At 42.3% G+C, this 19,310-nt stretch overlaps 1 protein-coding gene across 4 annotated transcripts in view; it reads left to right on the forward strand.

Annotated features, from left to right (window-relative positions):
- GABRA5 (gamma-aminobutyric acid type A receptor subunit alpha5) overlaps positions 1 to 19,091 on the forward strand; it is an 84,547-nt gene extending 65,456 nt beyond the window's left edge. For all 4 annotated transcript variants that reach the window (XM_047739219.1, XM_047739221.1, XM_047739217.1 and 1 more), the window contains 4 exons: positions 5,889 to 6,032; positions 9,326 to 9,478; positions 12,332 to 12,543; positions 17,815 to 19,091. In XM_047739219.1, the coding sequence (XP_047595175.1) occupies positions 5,889 to 6,032; positions 9,326 to 9,478; positions 12,332 to 12,543; positions 17,815 to 18,117 (812 nt within the window). In that variant the 3' untranslated portion in view covers positions 18,118 to 19,091. The remainder of the gene's footprint in view (positions 1 to 5,888; positions 6,033 to 9,325; positions 9,479 to 12,331; positions 12,544 to 17,814) is intronic.
- The last annotated feature ends 219 nt before the right edge of the window (positions 19,092 to 19,310 follow it).

The following is a 19,310-nucleotide window of genomic DNA, read 5'->3' on the forward strand; positions in this document are numbered from 1 at the left end:
ATCCATTTTTCATCAGTTGCTATAACAGTCTATTTACTTCCATTTCATATCACTTATATGCAGATAAATCTCAGAATTATATCAGTAATTTTCATGGTTCTGCCCCAACCTTGCTTAGCAACTTTCTGACAAGTTGGCCTATCATTAGACCTTTGCTCAGGGATAGGGAGCACTGGTTATTGGAAAAGACTAAGTATCACATATCTACGGGGAGAAAATCTAGCAAAAGATAGAGAATGGTATAACCTTATTGAAAAATATTTCCTTACAGAAGACTCTTTTAGGTACTTCCCAGCTTATCAGTAGTGATGCTGTCAGCTAGGAATGTTGGGCACTTGCCTGGCCATATTATTCGTAGTTATGTTTCTCTGAGCAGAGCCAGTGCCCTGGTGGGACCAGCCTTGTGTTTCTCATGATGATTGCAAGATGCACCTCAGCAACAACCATTAGGGAACTTTGAAAAAAAAAATGTATTATTTACCTGCATGCCCGGGACCACAGGTAGAGAGAGGGAAAGAGAGAGCACAGACCTAGGGTCTTTTTATTGGGGACTAGGTTGGGGTGATGAGGGTTTGGCAGAGTTTCACTATTACTGCCAAATTTAAAACATAAGAGCAAGAATTAGGGCACAGGAAAGGAAAAGTGGGTGACTCCAGTGGCCAGCTATCTAGGTCACCCCAGGCTTTCTAAAAGGGGAACCTCATGGGTGGGGCGGCCTTGCTCTTTATTTAGTTGTGTAGCTGGCAGTGTGATCAAGAGGGATGTCTTTGAAGGGAGTGCCTCCAAAATCAAAAGCTTAACATCAGGTGCTTGTAGGGGCTCCTGGCTGGCTCAGTCGTTAAGCATCTGCCCAGGATCCTGGGACTGAGCCCCGCATTGGGCTCCCTGCTCAGCAGGAAGCCTGTTTCTCCCTCTTCCACTCCCCCTGCTTGTGTTCTTTCTCTCACTGTCTCTCTCTTATCAAATAAATAGATAAAATCTTTTTAAAAATCAGGTGCTTATATTACAATCAAAAAAGCTTATTGTCAGTCACTTTCACTACGGAGACCTAAATATGTGGAAAGATACTTCACGTCCATGATGAAAAAGATATGATTCCAGAAGATGTCATGTCTTCCCTGGTATAATCTATAATAATACAGATCCTGTGCAGTTCCAATATAAATCTCATCAGAGTATTTTTAGGAAAGTTGATTCCGACATGCATCTGGGTGAGCATAGGACCAACAATAGCTGGGGCCCCCTGAAGAAGAAAAGATAGGGACCTGACCCTTCCAGCTCTTGGCATCTTCCGAACAGGACAGAAAAAGGGAGCAGAGCAGAAGATCCAGCAGAGAGAAGACCCCTGGATGACAGAAACCTCACTTGGTGGAGCAAAGTCTGCAAATGAGCAGGTGGGAGAGATGACTTGATGAGGTCAGTGGCAACACAGAAAACCACATGGAGAAAATGCCATTGGATACCTTAAATACAATCAACTATTGGTGATTAAGGCCCTAAGGACAATGCTTTAAAACTTTGATTATGCACATGTAATATACAGTGTGGCCTCAGAACAGGGAGAGCCTCTGAAATAAGATGCGGAGAGATGAAAAGATGGATAAATTAGACTAAAATTAATGTTTTTCAGAAAAGAAAATAAAAGCCAATGATACAGTGAAATAGCCACAAATGTGAAGATCTGTGTAACACATAGAACAAAATGTATCAGAATATATAAAGGAAACATGAATCAAATGGGTAAAAACAATATGTAAAGCAGAATATGAAAAATAATTTCACAAAGAAAACATAGCAAAGCCGGAAAAAAAAAAAAAAAGAAAAAGGGGGGGAGCTTTGTTTAATGACTTCTGGCCGGAAAGTAAAACTACAAAGCAAACAATGCAGTGATTATCATAAAATTCAGTTACCACCTTGTAGGGAGGAGTGGAGCTTACAGTGAGTCATGCACAGAGGGTCTTGAAGCTTCTTCTGTTTTCCTCTGTATTAAGCTCAGTGTTTCACCATACATGCTGATTTCATTATTTTTGAACTGTTATAGGTACTCTACTGCACATAAATGAAGAATAAAGGTAGTGATCTACATTAGCAAAGAAACATCTGCACTTTTTAGTAGAACTCTTGGTCATTCCAGAGACCATTCTTCTGGCTTCTATCTGTTAAGATCTCTGATCTAAGTGGATAGTTCTGCTGGTTCAGAACTGCTGGTTTTTGTTTGTTTGTTTGTTTGTTTTTTCAGAGTCGTTTGGTTCTTTATTGCTGTTGCTGTTCACAGTTGGAGTGTCACTGCTGAGAACATTTTCGGAGGGGAGGCTCAGCTGCAGGGGTCCTTCACGGTGCAGTGAGCTAGCCCCTCCTGGTGGAGAATTGCAGGGTCCTGTCCTACTTAGGGAGGCCTCCACTGCCAGCAGCGGCAGCAGGCCTCTGCAGCTCTTCCCCTCGTCTCCTGAGACATCTACAGATTCTTCACCTGGGAAGGTGCATGGTTCCTTTCACCCTAGAGTGAGGGTCTTTCTCTGTTTAAGTAGCTGGGAGCAAAGCATACAGCTTTGTTCAAAAGGTGTCCAAGTGGTTGGGTGTGGCATCTGTTCATACTCATGGACTTGATGATGGGACAAATGTGTTGGTTTACTTCCAGAGACCTCAAGAGACAGCTGGAACAAATAAGCCTGCCAGTTCCTCAAAGCCAGCTGCTCTTGCTGAGGTGGCCAGATTCTACTAGGTCCTGGGGCCACTCCTGAGCCATCAACTGAAGCCTGTGACACAGGCCTCCCGGACAGGACATTCCCCGTGCTCTCCCACGGCAGTGCCTGCTGTTCCAGTGGCTTTGCTGTTCTCCCCTCAGCTTTTCAGACTCCAAACCCTGCAGCACCCTAGGAAGGCATGCCCCACCCTTTCTTTTTCTCCACCAGCACCCCTCAGGTGATCTCACCAGCCTGTGCTTCAGTTGACATCCATATCCTGGTGATGGGAGAAGTCACATCCTCATCCGGGACCATTCCCATGATCTAACTTGTACAACTGTCCACTCAGCATCCCCTAGGAAAGCCCTCAAAGGCCTCAACTCTGACATATAGGCACCTGCATTGCTCCCCTTTCACTGGATGCCATGTCCTTCCAAAATCTCTGCCATCCTCCTGCATGCAAATGACCTGTCCAAATGCCCAGGCTGGCCACCTTCTCCCTCTCACAGCTCACATGATTTGTTAGCACGTGGACAACCCTTTCCTTTAACATGGAGCCCTAATTTCTCCTCTTTGTACCCTTGCCCACCACTATCATCTTCCACCTAGATTATTTTAATATTGTCGTAGGCAGTCTCCCATTTCTGTCTGGTTCCCACCTCTGTTCTATTCTCCCATCTCAGCCAGATGGATCCTTTTATTTTTTTTAATCTCTAGATAAATGTTTATTCACTAAATGTTCATCAAGTTTTATGAAAATTATAAAAATTTTATGAAAGTTATAAATTGTTCATTATTTTCTATTAAAGAATGTAAGAAAAAATTCTAGAAATAAATATACATTCAGGTGCCACCCAACTGTCTCTAGTTAAGCATAATGAAGAGTATAAAATCTATGTCAAAGTTAACCCAAATCATCATGAATTCCATATCCCTCAATATTTGATATTTTCAAGGACAAAAGTAAAATAAAAATGTCTATAAAATGAGATGTCTTTATTTCTTAATTTCTCTTTCTTCTGCTTCACTGTTGGTGTATAGAGATGCCACAGATTTCTGTACATTGATTTTGTATCGCGTGACTTTACTGAATTCAAATTATCAGCCCTAGCAGTTTTTTGGTGGAGTCTTTCAGATATTCTATATAGAGTATCATGTCATCTGTGAATAGTATAAGTTTTACTCCTTCCTTGCTGCTTGTATTTCTTTTTGTTTTCTGATTGCTGTAGCTAGGACTTACAACACTATGTTAAATAACAGTGGTTCATTACAGTTTCTTCTTTCACCTTATTCTTAAAATTAAATAAAAATTATATTGTTAGAACCTACAGTTTAAAGTTATAGAATCTTAGTAACATTTGGCTCAACTAATTAGTTAAGCCAGATGGATCCTTTTAAAGCATGTTAGAATATGTCTGTGTCTTCTGACTAGCTCAGAGCAAAAGTCAAAGGCCTAAAAATGGCCTTGAGGCACTGTTTTTTAAAAAGATTTTATTTATTTATTTTCAAGAGAGAGAGAGAGAGAACATAAGCAGGGGAGAGTGGCAAGCAGAGGAAGAAGCAGGCTTCTTGCTGAGCAGAGAGCCCAATGCCGGACCCAATCCCAGGACCCTGGATCATGACCTGAGCCAAAGGCAGACCAATTGAGCCACCCAGGTGGCCCAAAGCACTGTTTTATCTGGTCTTTTCCTCTGCCCCCTGCCTGGCTTTTCTCCAGGCATTGCAGACACGCTCCTGCCTCAGGACCTTGTAGCATCCATTCCTCAGATGCTCTTCCTCCTGACAGCACGTGGCCAGCTCCTACACACTTCTTGGGTCTCCTAAATTAGGCCTTCCCAGAAAACGACATTGAAAATTATGCCTCCTCCCTTTTCATAGCTTGTAGTTCTCTATAGCATTAACACACCTGTTACATGTTTTATGTGTATTTGTCTCCCTCTTCCCTTCTCTGTCCCTCATCTACCTGTCCTAGTTTTCTATTGCTCTATGACAAGTTATCACACACTTAGCAGTTTAAAGCCATACATATGTAACTAACATTATCATGATAATTGTTTCACAAATTCATACATATATCAAATCTTTACATTGTATACCTTGAGCTTACATACTGTTACATGTCATTCATATCTCAATAAAGCTTGGGAAAAGAAAAAAAAAGAAAATAATATCTTTATTTTCTTAGAGTTCTATTAGCCAGAATATAGTGTGTTTGCCTGATATCTCTGTGCTGGGTCCCACTGGCCAGAGTTATAGTATTGGCAGGGCTGCATTTCTTTCTGGGGGTGAATCTACTTCTAGCTTCATTCAGGTTGTTGGCAGGATTCAGTTCTGTATGGCTATAGGTTTGAAGTCCCCATTTCCTGCCAGCTGTCACCGGGGGTGGTCATTCTCACCCTTTAGAAGTTGCTCACATTCCATGTCCCCTTCCTCCATCTTCAAAGCCAACATTGATGGTCAAGTACTTTCTTCATGCTTCACATTTCTCTGAGCTGGGTCTCTGACTGGCTCCAGCTGGAGAAAGTTCTCTGTTTTTGAGGGCTCAAGTGATTATATTGGGTGTACTGGAATAATCCAGGATAATCTTCTGATTTAAAGGCCTCTAGCCTTAACTCCAACTGTACAGTGCCATATACCATATAAGGTAACATTCATAGACATGATACCGGGGGAGGAAGTCTTACCTACCATGCCACCCTCCTACCAGAATAGCATTGGACAACGGGACGATAAGTACCAGTTGCAAAGTGGAATCTTTATCATAACTAATGCTCTCAGGTGCTGCTCATGTGGTCAATGCCTTAGTGCATTATGGAGCTTGTATCGTGACAGTAGGAACCCCAAGAAGTAGCTGCTGTTACTGCCCTATTTTACAGATGGAAAAGATGAGGCACAGAGCATAGGTGACTTTCCCAAGACCACAGAGCTGGGAAAGCCCCCAGCACTGTGGTCTCAGCCCATGAAATACTGTACCCTACAGAGAAAATACATGCTAGGAAGCACCAGGCACTGATTGCTGACCACCCAGATCTTTAGGAATGAAAAGGACCTAAACAGTGGTGACATCTGCCCTGGTCTGACCACCAGGACCTTTAACTTTGACCTTCCGCTCATCTCTCTTGCTATGTTTATAAACATCTTTGGTTGTGCAAGCTGAAAATAATTCCTTGTTTTTATACCACCTTCTGCTTACCCCCCATACAGATGCATATCCTAATTCTGAAGTCGTCTATGTCTGGACTAATGGCACCACTAAGTCAGTGGTGGTGGCAGAAGATGGCTCCAGGCTGAACCAGTACCACTTGATGGGGCAGACAGTGGGCACCGAGAACATCAGCACCAGCACAGGTGAGACCAAGTGCATGTAGAATAACAAACCCTGGGAGAACTCGGTGCTCCTGTGGTATGTTGGTGGGGAGGATTCCCCTCAGGCTCACCTCAGTTCTACTTAGCAATCTGGGGCATGGCTGTTGCTGTGCAGTGCTGGCCACAAGGACCCCTCCAATTCAGGTCCCAGTTCCTGCAGTGGCCTACAGAGGCGCCAGCTGCAGTGACTGGCAGTATTGAGAGCCATGGGAGGTGTAATCTCAGGTGTGTTTGCCTTCATGTGAGCACACCCCTGTGATTGCATGTTCTGCCTGGAAGATACATGAACCTGCTTATATAACAGAGATCCTGCTTCAAGCACTGAGACACAGAGGCAGTAGTAGACAGCAGGATAGGTAGACAGCTTCCTGCAGGTACTCCTGTTTACCTGCTCCCCTACCTCCTGTTCTGAACATTTCTAAGATTTCCCAGGGGTTGAATTTTGCACAACAGCATCATAGAAACAGCTGAGGCCTCACTAAGAAGGAAGGGGCTCTCTCACATGCATAGGGCTGGCTGAGTACCACAGGCCCGGTACAACCTGGCTTCAACTGACACAAAAAGGGTGAGATGTCCAAAAGAACAGAGGGGGTTCTACTTTCTGCACTTGAAAGTTGTGTCCCCGTTTGACTCCTGGCCACAGGAGGCCCTGCCTTAGCAATCAGGAGGCTTGGCTGTTAGCAGAAGAGGAGATTCCACGGCCTCAGAAAGTCTCCAATGCAGAGAAGAAAAGTGTAGCCGGGATAGAGTGGGCCCTGTAGCAGGGATGAGTTGCAAGCCCCAGAAGGTACCCTGGTCAGCATCACTCTTTGTCAGCACTGCCAAACCTCAGAGCTGGCAGGAAGTGCATGCTGCTTCTACATACAGGCTCCCAGATCCTACCCACTGGCCTTATTGCTGGACATCCCAGGGAGAGAGAAGAGAGCCTGGCAGGACTGGGAGGGTGGTAGCCTAATTTTGTGGGAACAAGTGAAAATGTGGTATAGCAGATGTGTGGGGTAAAGAATTGCCATGCTAATGGAGGATGCTACAGTCCGGAATTGTTTCATATAGTTCTTCAAAAATGTATAAATGGGGTTTCTGCCTCTATTTCTGTTCTAAAAAGATGGTCTTTTAAAAAAAACATTATTTGATATTGCTAGTTTCAACTCAAAAATAAAACAAATGGGTGTGGTGAAGGGATGAGCAAAATGGGTGAAGGCAAGTGGAAAATACGGACTTGCTATTAAGGAATGAGTAAGTCACAGGAATAAAAGGCACAGCATAAGGAGTATAATCAATGATACTGTTTAGGGATGTATTGGGACAGATGGTAGCTACATTTGTGGCAAATACAGCATAATGCATAAACTTGTTGAATCACTATATTGCACATCCAAAACTAGTGTCACATTGTGTGTCAACTATACTCAAATTAAAACAAAACAAAACAAAACAAAATGAGAAGAACAACAATAAAAGCATTATAAGTAAGAGAGTAATCTCAAACCCTACTGCAAAGAAATAGAAGCATTTCCCCTCTTTTCAGATGTCAAGGAGAGGCAAAGTTGGATCATTATAAAGATCCAGTCATTGCTATTAAACATATCTATCTCATCCTCCTTCTCTTTGTTGCTGCTTCTTTCTGCTGTGATGGAGCCCACTCAGCCACTCTCCTCTGCTCTGACCTGCCTTGGAACTATGGGGACAGTGTGGCCTGCCTCTGTTGGCATGTCGCAGGCACCCCTAAGGATTTTGATCTCCTTTTCTGTAAGGGGGCAGATTTTGCTGCATGTGATTTTTTTTTTTTTAAGATTTTATTTATTTATTTGACAGACAGAGATCACAAACAGGCAGAGAGGCAGGCAGAGAGAGAGAGGGGAGGAAGCAGGCTCCCTGTGGAGCAGAGAGCCCGATGCGGGGCTCGATCCCAGGACCCTGGGATCATGACCTGAGCCGAAGGCAGAGGCTTTAACCCACTGAGCCACCCAGGCTCCCCTGCTGCATGTGATCTTAATGGTTCCCTCTGCCTATGACATCTGGCACGCTGTGAGAAAAGGCACGTAGGGACACATCCACAGCTGGCCATGCTGAGCTCTGGGCTCTGATTCCAAAAGCAAGCATCAGAGCTTATTATCCGGCTCACATGTCCCAGTGCTCCACATTAGTCTCCAGCAGACCACCCCCCAAATAGACAGCTCCCACTGGGTCTGCTTTAGGGGAGGCCTCAAGCCCTTCTCCCCACTTTGCAGTTCCACCCAGCCACGCCATCTACTCCTTGCAATTCAGCAAAAGAACTTTTGTCCTCAGATCAGCTTAACTCTGCTTCTGCCTCTCAAAGCAGCCTTCCCATCTCCCCATAAGCAGTCCCAGAGATGAGTGGTGCAGAACAGGAAATACTCAATAATATTTTAATAATGTTATATGGTGAGCAATGATGGCTACACTTATCATGGTGAACACTGAGTAATGTACAGAATTGTCAAATCAATATGTTGTATACCTGAAACTTATATAACATTGTACGTTAACTATACTTGAATAAAACAAAACAAAACATTCTAGCACTGGAGATTCTCCAGCTGACAGCCATTCACACACCCTCCAACCACAGCCCATCTCAGCTCCTTACCAGTTCACCATCAAGGCAGCATCGTTCTCAGCAATGAACGGAAGGTCCCCGCTGGCCTCCCACACTGCCAGGCAGATCCAGAGAAGTCCCTGGGGCATTGCCAAGGAAATGCCCCAATCTCCCTGGTAGGCGGCGGGAAGGGGGGCTGCCAGGACCCGTGGCCTCCTCCAGTTGCAGTTGCTCACCCTCCACCTGGGTCTGGCAGGAAGCAAGGAGCAGGGGGGTGGTCACCCTTAGCTTCTTCCAGCCTTCCCTGGCTGGGAAATAGGAAGAAAATTTCTCCACCTGCAACAGGGCTCTGTGATGTCCTGAGTTATATCTGGAGAGGCTAAATCCTGAAATCCTGATGGCAGTAGCGGTGAGGGGGTGGGCAGAGAGTGGCACAGATTGTGACCAGGGATTAGGAAAACACACAAATCTGATTTTCCCCAGGAAAAACATCCACCAGTAAAGGCTCTTCAGAGGATGAGGCTCAGAAGACTTACTTATAAAATGACAGTTAAGAAATCCCTGTATCCTCCATTCTTTCATTCACTCCAACAATACAAACTAGTAGTTTTCCAAGGGGGAGATGGAGAGAAGGACCACCTCTGGTCCAGGAGCAGGAAGGACAGGCAAGACTCTAGGACAGGTGGCTGTCCTGCATTAATTTGCTTATTTGCAGGGGAATACACAGTCATGACGGCTCATTTCCATCTGAAGAGGAAGATCGGTTACTTTGTCATCCAGACCTACCTTCCCTGCATAATGACCGTGATCTTGTCACAGGTGTCCTTTTGGCTGAACAGAGAATCGGTCCCTGCCAGGACAGTGTTTGGTGAGTATCTCCAAGCATGCACTGGTATCTTGGGACTGCTTCTGACTATCCCCAAACAACAAAATCCTCTAAACTGCTAGTGATTACTGTCTGTTCTGTGACCTGGAAAACAAACAGACGTATTAGTTAAGAATCCAGTGTTAGGGAGGACATGTATTGCATGGAGCACTGGGTGTTTTATGCAGACAATGAATCATGGAAAACTACATCAAAAACTAGTGATGTACTGTGTGGTGACTAACATAACACAATTAAAAAAAAAAGAGAATTCAATGTTAAGGATTAGGAGTTAGGATGGCTCTCTAACAAGGGTTTAGGAAATGATGCATGATCTATTTGATCATCATTTCCATTTTGAAAAGCCTTTGCTGGTAGCCTTTTTTTTTTCTTTTTTTTTTTTAAGGTTTGAAACTGCTGGCACTCTGTCTTATGTGAGATTTTGCTACAGTATTTTCATACTTCTCCCAAAGTACTATTTTGTATGTTATCAGGCAGTTTTCTTTGAAGCGTGTGTGCCACTTTAAAATGAACTCCCAAGGGGATTCAATCCATCATATCTTATATGGTAATAATAAATCACATATCTATATATCATATAACCATCATATTTATGGGGTATATGATATGAATATGTGGACATTTGCATATTACATAATGCATATATATTATACATAGATATTCACATAGACTTATTTGCAGATACACATATATATGATAAGAATCTAGAACAACATCATTTGACATCCCTAAGACATGCGTTAGGTTTAGCAAGCTCTAGTTCAGGAGGTACCTTGGCAGAGCAGACATAGTTAAGCATTTAACTCTTACCTTGAAGCTCTGCTTCCTCACATCTGAGTTGTGATACTAAAGGTAGTTTTGCAGGTCAGTTGTGATAATGATGCTGACATATTTCTAAACTGTAAGGTATACTTCACGCCTCAGCTCTTAACTACTGTGAAGAAGGAAACCCTGACCTGCGTTTCATGTTACCACTACCTAGTCTGTAGGGAGACTAAGAGCCCAGGGAGTTTCTAAGTGATGGCCCAGGAGTATTTCTGTCAGACTGTTTCTCTACCTATGTAGCCAGCTACACTGGCTTCAGGAATGTTTCAGAGGGGTATGGAGGTTAGTTCATGGCTAGGCAGTGCTTCCCAGGTAGTTTAGGGGAATATTAGTAGGTGAGTAGGAAAAAAAAATAGTTTGGAGAATGCTGCATATTAGTTTCTGTTTCTTCTGGGAGATTCAGAAAGCACTTTGGGATGTTCAAGGACCCAAGAAGTGCAAGAAGCCTGTTTCAAGGTCATGCACAGAACCTTCTCCCCCAGCACAATGATCAAGTGGGTTTCTAAGAAAAATCAAAGTTGCCTACTGATTTTTCACTACGCATTAATTCCACGCATGGTACCATGCACGGTGAGTACGTATAAATACCTTTGAAGGATGACGTTGGATGAAAACTTAGCTGCTGTGACCACCAGTGACATGACATACTTGGTGCTCTACTGATTTCCTAGGGCTCCATAACAAAGTGCCATGCCCTGAGGGGTTTCAACAATGGAAATTACTTGTTTCAATTCTAGAGGCTACAAGCCCAAAATCAAGAGGTCAGCAAAGCTGGTTCCTTCTGAGGGCTGTGAGGGAAGGGTCTGTTCCAGGATTAGGGTTAGGACAGGTAATTCCAGCGTTCACACCCTATGTGCATGTCTGTGGCACCAGTCCTATTGCATCAGGGCCTGCCCTAACAATCTCATTTTAATTTGATTACTTCTGTAAAGGCTGTGTTTGCAAGTAAGATTACATTCTGAAATTCTGGGGATTAGGATTTCAACATATGAATTTGGGGGAACATATTCAACCCATAACAAGTGCATTGTGCCCACACGCCCACACAAAACTGTGGTAAGGAGGAAGGCACAGCCCATGTGGTAGCTGCGTGGGCTGTAAAGGGTCCTGCAGACCTGGATCTGAATACAGGTTCTCATTTGCCAGCTAGTGAAATGGGGTACATTGCTAAGTATTTTTAAATCTTTAAGCCCGTTGCCTGTGAACTGGGATAATGAGAATGTGGCTTAGATTGGCCAGGCACTGAGTGGATACTAGATAGATGCTCATAATCAGCCAGTCCTCAATGTCCCCCTCCAGCAGTCTGGCCATGCTGCATGGTCATTGCAGAGTTTCCACAGAAGCCAAGGTAGACAGCCACAGGCACCTCACACAAGGGCTTCGAGGGGACTTTGTTCCCTCTTGGGTAGAGTGAAGTGCTGAGATCCAGATCCAGATTCAGACACAGTTCTTCTCTTGCACTTGGCTCCTCGAAGTTTCCTGGAAGTCTGCAAGTTGGGTTAATCCATGTAGAAGCAAGTCTGTTTCTAGTTTTCCTTGAGCCCAATACTCACAGGGTGCATAGCACATTTTATTGAAACTCTTCACTAGATGCCATGTGAATGTCATTGCCTTTTATCTATTGAGTATTGCCCCTTTGCCGCAGAGGAATATGACCTATTTAACACATCATTGTTGGACATGAGCTATCTGCTGGGCTTGGTTCGGGATAATGGGAACACAACGTATGTATATATATATCAGACCCAGGCCCTACCTTCCTCAGTTTATATTCTAGAGGAAGGAGCCAATTAATAAGATAAGTCAAATAAGCAATATTATAAATGCTATGAGTTTGTTAAATGTTAGGAAATCAGGAGAGAGGGGCAGGTTCCCTCTGGGGATAAAAGTAACCAGTTCCTTTCCTGTATTCATCTGTCACAGTTAAGGGTAGTACACTGGGGTCTGGGTGCTGATATTGATTCTTGTTTCCATTCTCCTTGCCTGACCCCCTGTCACTAACAACCACAGGGGTGACCACAGTGCTGACCATGACGACCCTCAGCATCAGTGCTCGGAACTCTTTGCCCAAAGTGGCTTACGCAACAGCCATGGACTGGTTCATAGCTGTGTGCTACGCTTTTGTGTTCTCCGCGCTGATCGAGTTTGCTACCGTCAACTATTTCACAAAGAGAGGCTGGGCCTGGGATGGCAAAAAGGCCTCAGAAGCCGCCAAGGTTAAGGTAAATTTTCGCCCTTCATTTTCCTTTTTTTCCAGAGAAAATGTGCCTGATATAAAATAGCAAATATAAGACAGGTGTTTCTCCTCCCTGTCTCCCATCCCTCCAGTGAAAAAATGACCTCTTGCTTTATGTTCGAGGTCCCTATCAAGTCTTATTGCAACAGGTCCTGTTTCAACTTTGTTTTGAATCATCGGCTTCGATCAAACAAGAGGTCTCATGCCATGTGAATGCCTTGAGCTTGCGTAGATTTTATTGCGTAGATACTATTTTTGCTAAAGTGTCTCCTGTCTGTTCAGTCATTACTTGTCCAGTTTTGAATTATACATCTTCTGTTCACTCTTTTGTCGCTTCAAAGCAGTAGATCATCTGCAGGGTGGCTTTAAGGACATGAGGAGAGCATGCGGCCTACTAGAAGCCTCAAAAGACACTCTGTTCCACTGAGGAGATGATCTGGTTCACTTAAACGATGCACAGTAATTGTGGAAAGCATTACTCTGTTCAAAGCAATTCAATATCGGGTATTTAGAAGGTGATCGGTGCCTAAATCTAAGGAATTGTTGAAGAAAACAGGTCACACAGAATTCCAAGCTGCTGAACCATGTCCTTGGTGAGATGAGAATAACATATACGGAACAGAAAATAAACCAGCACATGATAAACTGTTAATTATACCATGCATTAAACAAATAGGCAAAGCTTTTCCCCTGAGACAAGAGCAGGCCAAAGTTAACAGGGTAGACCTGAAGTAAAAATCTGTCCTTGAAAATCAAAGATCTGTCCATGAGAACTCAGCGTGAAGGGAGTCCTGGAAGGTATTATAGAAGACTGGAATTGTATGGCCTGACCTCCCAACCAGGGCCACAAACCAGGAAGGGCAACTCAAGACACTTTCTACTGAGAACATACAGCTGTGTCTCACTGATGGCCTCATACTTGCTCTTTGCATTTAACACAGCTATTTCCTTCCTCCTCCTTACGAGTCCCCTCCTATGCCAGAGTTTCAGTCTGGGAAAGCCATTTCCAAGTCCAGCTTTCCTGTCTGGCCATGTTGGATCCATGCTGGGCCCTCTCAGGGGAGAAGGGACAGCAGGGAGGGCCTTGACAAGCAGCAACCCCAGGAGCGGCTGTTTTGGGAGTTGGAGACCAAGTGAGGGAGTAAGAGTGAGATGACTACAATGGATGATTGATGGTGACCTGGGAAAACATTTGTAGAGGCAGACTAGGGATTCTTGACCAAAGCATCGGACTTGATGATGAAGATAAAAGTAGCCATGGAGGAGGTTTGCAGGGGGAACACATGAATGGAATTGGGAGAGAAGGCTTCCCAACACCCAGCACTATGTTGCCAGAAGTTAAATGATTGCTAAGGGCTCGGTCTTGGTGGCTACGTGACAGTGGACTGGAGATAGCCAAGTCTGAGTAGGAAATCAGGTGAGAGTCTATTACAGGAATTGAGGCCTCAGGCTCATATCTTTGAGTTTAAGAGATAGGGATGAGTGGAGAGCCCCAAAGTCTCATATAGGCTCACCATCCTTGTCAGCCACCACTTTCACACTTGGCTCCACTGTTGTTACTACTTGCCATAGATCCAGATCTGAAGGGAGAGGGAGAGATGATGTTAATATAGATTGCCTAGTCCTAGATTAGCACTGATCTTTTAGAATATGCAGCACACTTCAGTGTCTTGTGCAATTTCAAGACTACATGTTGTTCTCCAGAAGGCTGTGGTGCTGAGGATCCTACCATTTAGGACTGAAAGGGGTTGTGCAGCTGAAGCATCAGGGCATCTGAAGGCATTCAGGCAGGGAAGTCACACATGATTTAGTGGTTAGTACACAGGAATTAGTAAACATAGTATTAGCCTATTCGCATAAACTGACTTTTACTTAGAAGTAGAGAGCTTGAAAAATAGTCTAGGTTCACCATTGTCACATGTTGGGATCTCCAGAGGCAAACCGTCAGCTAAGGGTTTGGGGTGAAACGTAGTTTTTAAGGGTGAACAGCAGTGAAAGAACAGACCTTATTTAGAGCAACATTCAGTAGAGGAAGAAGTTGAAGTCCACCCTGAAGGAGTTGGAGTTGAAGGATGTCTCCCAGCCACTCTGCCCACAGTTGGGCAGCAAGTCATCCTGAAAAGGGGATTGGGGAACATCTCTGGGAACGCTACAGCCATTGTGACTCTGCTGAATCCTGGGCTGCTGCTCATCTCCCCAAGTAAAACATGCATTACCAGGACATGTCTTCTGTCCATTTTTTGACTAAAGATTAGTGTCTTCTAAAATATCTGTTCTTTTCTTGGCCCCACCAAGAAATGGGAGCCATTGAAGGTAGTAAATTCATAGTTGTTTATTCTTGCAGACCAGTGTGGGTGCACACATGATCATTGGTATATGGAAGAGCTGTAGTATTTCTGAAGAGTGGTCCAGAGGGTCCCTACTCTGGCCCAGGACTTTGTAGCCTACCTTACCATGTCCCCATGTGGTCACCATGCTCATTGTATCTGGTTCCACATTTATTCTACCTCCCTTTTCACTTGCTTCCATTTTCTCCTTGTTCCATGTGTTTCCTTTCTACTTGTTATCTTTTCCATAGTTTTAATGGCTGATATATTTCTTTTAATTTACTCTCCTATGTTTTCACAATTAAATTTTGCTTAATGGTGCTATATTAATGGAACAGAAATTTTGCAATGTTTTATTATGTACATTTGCAAACTGACAGCAATGTTTAAAGAATCTTACAATGAAAATCTATTATGAACATTTTACTATGCATGTGTCACTACCGTCTCTTTGTCCATCATCTATTTATCCACGCATTCACTCATCTTCGATCCATCTTGCATTCTTATCCATTTCAAAGTAAATTTTAAAGGACAATACATTTCCCAGTAAATATATTTATATACATGTAAATTTATGTATGTCATTAACTAGAGTTCAGTATTTACAGTTTGATTCTTTCAAAGAAAAATTTGCATAGTGTATAATTCACAGATATTAAGGATACATTTGCTGCATTTTGATGAACATGTTCACCTGTGTAATGCAAATCCCTTTCAAGATAGAGAACTTCACTAGTACTCCAGAAAGTTCACCATGCCACTTCCCAATCAACAGACGCCTTTCCAGTTTCCACCTCAACAAAGACAACTACCATTCTGATTTTTTTACCATGAATTATTTTGCCTGTTGTAGAATTTCTTTTTATTTCCCATTTTATTTTATTTCTTTTCAGTGTTCCAGCATTCATTGTTTATGCACCACACCTAGTGCTCCATGCAATACTTGCCTTCCATAATACCCACCACCAAGCTCACCCAACCCCCACCCTCTCCTCTTCAAAACCCTCAGTTTGTTTCTCAGAGTCCACAGTCTCTCATGGTTTGTCTCCCCTTCCAATTTCCCCATCTCTCTTCTCTCCATCTCCCAATGTCCTCCATGTTATTCCTTATGCTCCGCAAGTAAGTGAAACCATATGATAATTGACTCTCTCTGCTTGACTTATTTCACTTGACTTATTTCAGCATAATCTCTTCCAGTCCCATCCATGTTGATAAAAAAAGTTGGGTATTCATCCTTTCTGATGGAGGCATAATACTCCATTGTATATATGTATATGGGTCATATCTTCTTTATCCATTCGTCCATTGAAGGGCATCTTGGTTCTTTCCACAGTTTGGCAACTATAGCCATTGCTGCTATGAACATTGGCGTACAGATGGCCCTTCTTTTCACTACATCAGTATCTTCGGTGTAAATACCCAGTAGTGCAATTGCAGGGTCATAAGGTAGCTCTGTTTTCAGTTTCTTAAGGAATTTCCACACTGTTTTCCAAAGTGGCTGCACCAACTTGCATTCCAACCAACAGTGTAAGAGGGTTCCTCTTTCTCCACATCCTCTCCAACACACGTTATTTACTGTCTTGTTAATTTTGGCTGTTCTAACTAGTGTAAAGGCCATTCTAACTGGCCATTCTAACTGGTGTTATCTCAATGTGGTTTTGATTTGAATATTCCTGATGCCCAATGATGATGAACATTTTTTCATGTGTCTGTTAGCCATTTGTATGTCTTCTTTGGAGAAGTATCTGTTCATGTCCATCTTTTGACAGGATTATCTGTTTTGTTTGAGTTTCAGTAGTTCTTTATAGATCTTGGATATCAGCCTATTGTCTGTAGTGTCATTTGCTAATATCTTCTCCCTTTCTGTGGGTTACCTCTTTGATTTTGCTGTTTCCTTTGCTGTGCAGAAGCTTTTGATCTCGATAAAGTCCCAAAAGTTCATTTTTGCTTTTGTTTCCTTTGCCTATGGAGACATATGTTGAAAGAAGTTGCTGTGGCCAATGTTGAAGAGGTTACTGCCTATGTTCTTCTCTAGGATCTTGATAGATTCCTGCCTCATGTTGAGGTCTTTTATCCATTTCGAGTTTATCTTTGTGTGTGGTGTAAGAGAATGTTCAAGGTTCATTCTACACATAGCTGACCAGTTTTCCCAGCACCATTTATTGAAGAGAGTGTCTTTTATTCCAATGTATATTTTTTCCTGCTTTGTTGAAGATTATTTGACCATAGAGTTGTGGGTCCATATCTGGTCTCTCTACTCTGTTCCACTGGTCTATGTGTCTGTTTTTGTACCAGTACCATTCTGTCTTGGTGATCACAGCTTTGTAGAAAAGCTTGAAATCAGGCAACGTGATGCTCTCAGTTTTGTTTTTCTTTTTCAACATTTCCTTGCCAATTTGGGGTCTTTTCTGGTTCCATACAAATTTTAGGATTGTTTGTTCCAGCTCTTTGAAAAATGCTGGTGGAATTTTGATCAGGATGGCATTGAAAGTATAGATTGCTCTAGGCAATATAGACATTTTAACAATGTTTATTCTTCTGATCCTTGAGCATGGAATGGTTTTCCATCTTTTTGTGTCTTCTTCAGTATCTTTAATGAGTCTTCTGTAGTTCCTCGAATACAGATCCTTTACCTTTTTGGTTAGGTTTATTCCCAGGTATCTTATGGTTGTTGGTGCTATAGTAAATGGAATCAGTTCTCTAATTTCTCTTTCTATATTTTCACTGTTAGTGTATAAGAAAGCAACTGATTTCTATTATAGAATTCTTTAGTCAAGACTGGCCACATGGGGTTGTAGGCTTAGAAGTCTGTGGAGAACTGCCTTTCTCAGAGCTAAGTTGATATTTCTCTCTCTCTCTCTTTTGAGAGATAAACTCTTCAGTTGCCTGCAAATGTCATGCCCTTACAATCTTATTATATTTTCCAGAAAAAGGAGCGGGAACTCATATTAAATAAGTCAACAAATGCTTATACCACTGGGAAGATGACCCATCCCCCCAACATCCCAAAGGAACAGACCCCAGCAGGGACCTCAAATGCATCTTCAGCCTCAGTAAAGCCTTCTGAAGAGAAGACTTCTGAAAACAAAAAGACTTACAACAGCATCAGCAAGATTGACAAAATGTCCCGAATTGTATTCCCAGTTTTGTTTGGCACTTTCAACTTAGTTTACTGGGCAACATATTTGAATAGGGAACCGGTGATTAAAGGGGCTGCCTCTCCAAAATAACCCACCGTACTCCCAAACTCCAAGAGAGCCATACTTCCAGCAGAATGGTACCAAGGAGAGGTTGAGCTCAGAGGGAATTTCCATATTCGGGCACTATCTTTCAGGAAATTTTTGCATGTTTAATAATATGTACAAATAATATTGCCTTGATGTTTCTATATATAATGTCAGATGTTTCAAAGATGTCACATTGATAAATAAGGCAAACAACTTTCTAGGAAAACAGGAGACAATGGCTCTGACACTCAGATACTCAGTATCTTACACTGATAGTTTACAAACAAGATAAGTATATTTTTAACTGTTCCAAGTGTTACCTAACAATGTTTTTTATACTTCAGATGTCATTTCATACAAATTTTCCCAGCAAATAAGTATTTTAGGAAATGCTCCATGATTATTACTTGACCAACTCTCTTGCAAGAAACAAAGATCACAAAGAGCACATTTTTTCATTAAAAAGGAAACTGTGGGCATTTATGTACAAAACTAATTGCCTTTGATAATTCTTACTGTTCTGAAATTAGAAAGTACTGCATGATCTTACATTAAGAAATAGATTAGGCAAATATTTATGCAGAGAAATTTAATAACAGAAATATATGGTATGTTAGACTAACAGATAAATTATTTCCCCAAGGAAAAATTTAACTGCTTTAAAAATCTTTTTTTTTTTTAAAAGAAACATTTCTCTCACCCCACCCACCTCCCTATCCAACTGAATACTGATCAGAGAAAGAAAAGGAAGTGTTAAAACAAAAAGTGATGTGATGACAGTCTTGGCATTTGGCCCATGCATTCACTGGCTGAAACATTGACCACCTCTCTCTGCAGCCAGCGTGTAGTGCTTCAGTAGTGAGAAATTGTAATTGAGTTATTTTCCATTTTATTTCCTTGTACTTATTTCATGATTGACTTACTGCTCTGTAGCTTTTGTATATGAACCTTAAATGTTCATTAAAAAATAAAAAATGAACCAATCTTGTGGATAAATGTCATTTTTTGAAAAAAGAAATCCTTATTTCGGTGGGCTCATTTCCTAAAGATGCCATAGAGAAAACCAATCATGAAACTGCTTTGAAAAAAAAAACAAAAACAAAAAAACCTCTTGTTCATGTCTGTTTCAATTTAATTCTCTGGAGTAGGGTAGTAAAAAGAAATTTCAAAAAGGGTAAATGAGTAAAACCAGAAGT

The sequence above is a fragment of the Lutra lutra genome, chromosome 7 (genome assembly GCF_902655055.1).
Source record: "Lutra lutra chromosome 7, mLutLut1.2, whole genome shotgun sequence".
Lineage (NCBI taxonomy): Eukaryota > Metazoa > Chordata > Mammalia > Carnivora > Mustelidae > Lutra > Lutra lutra.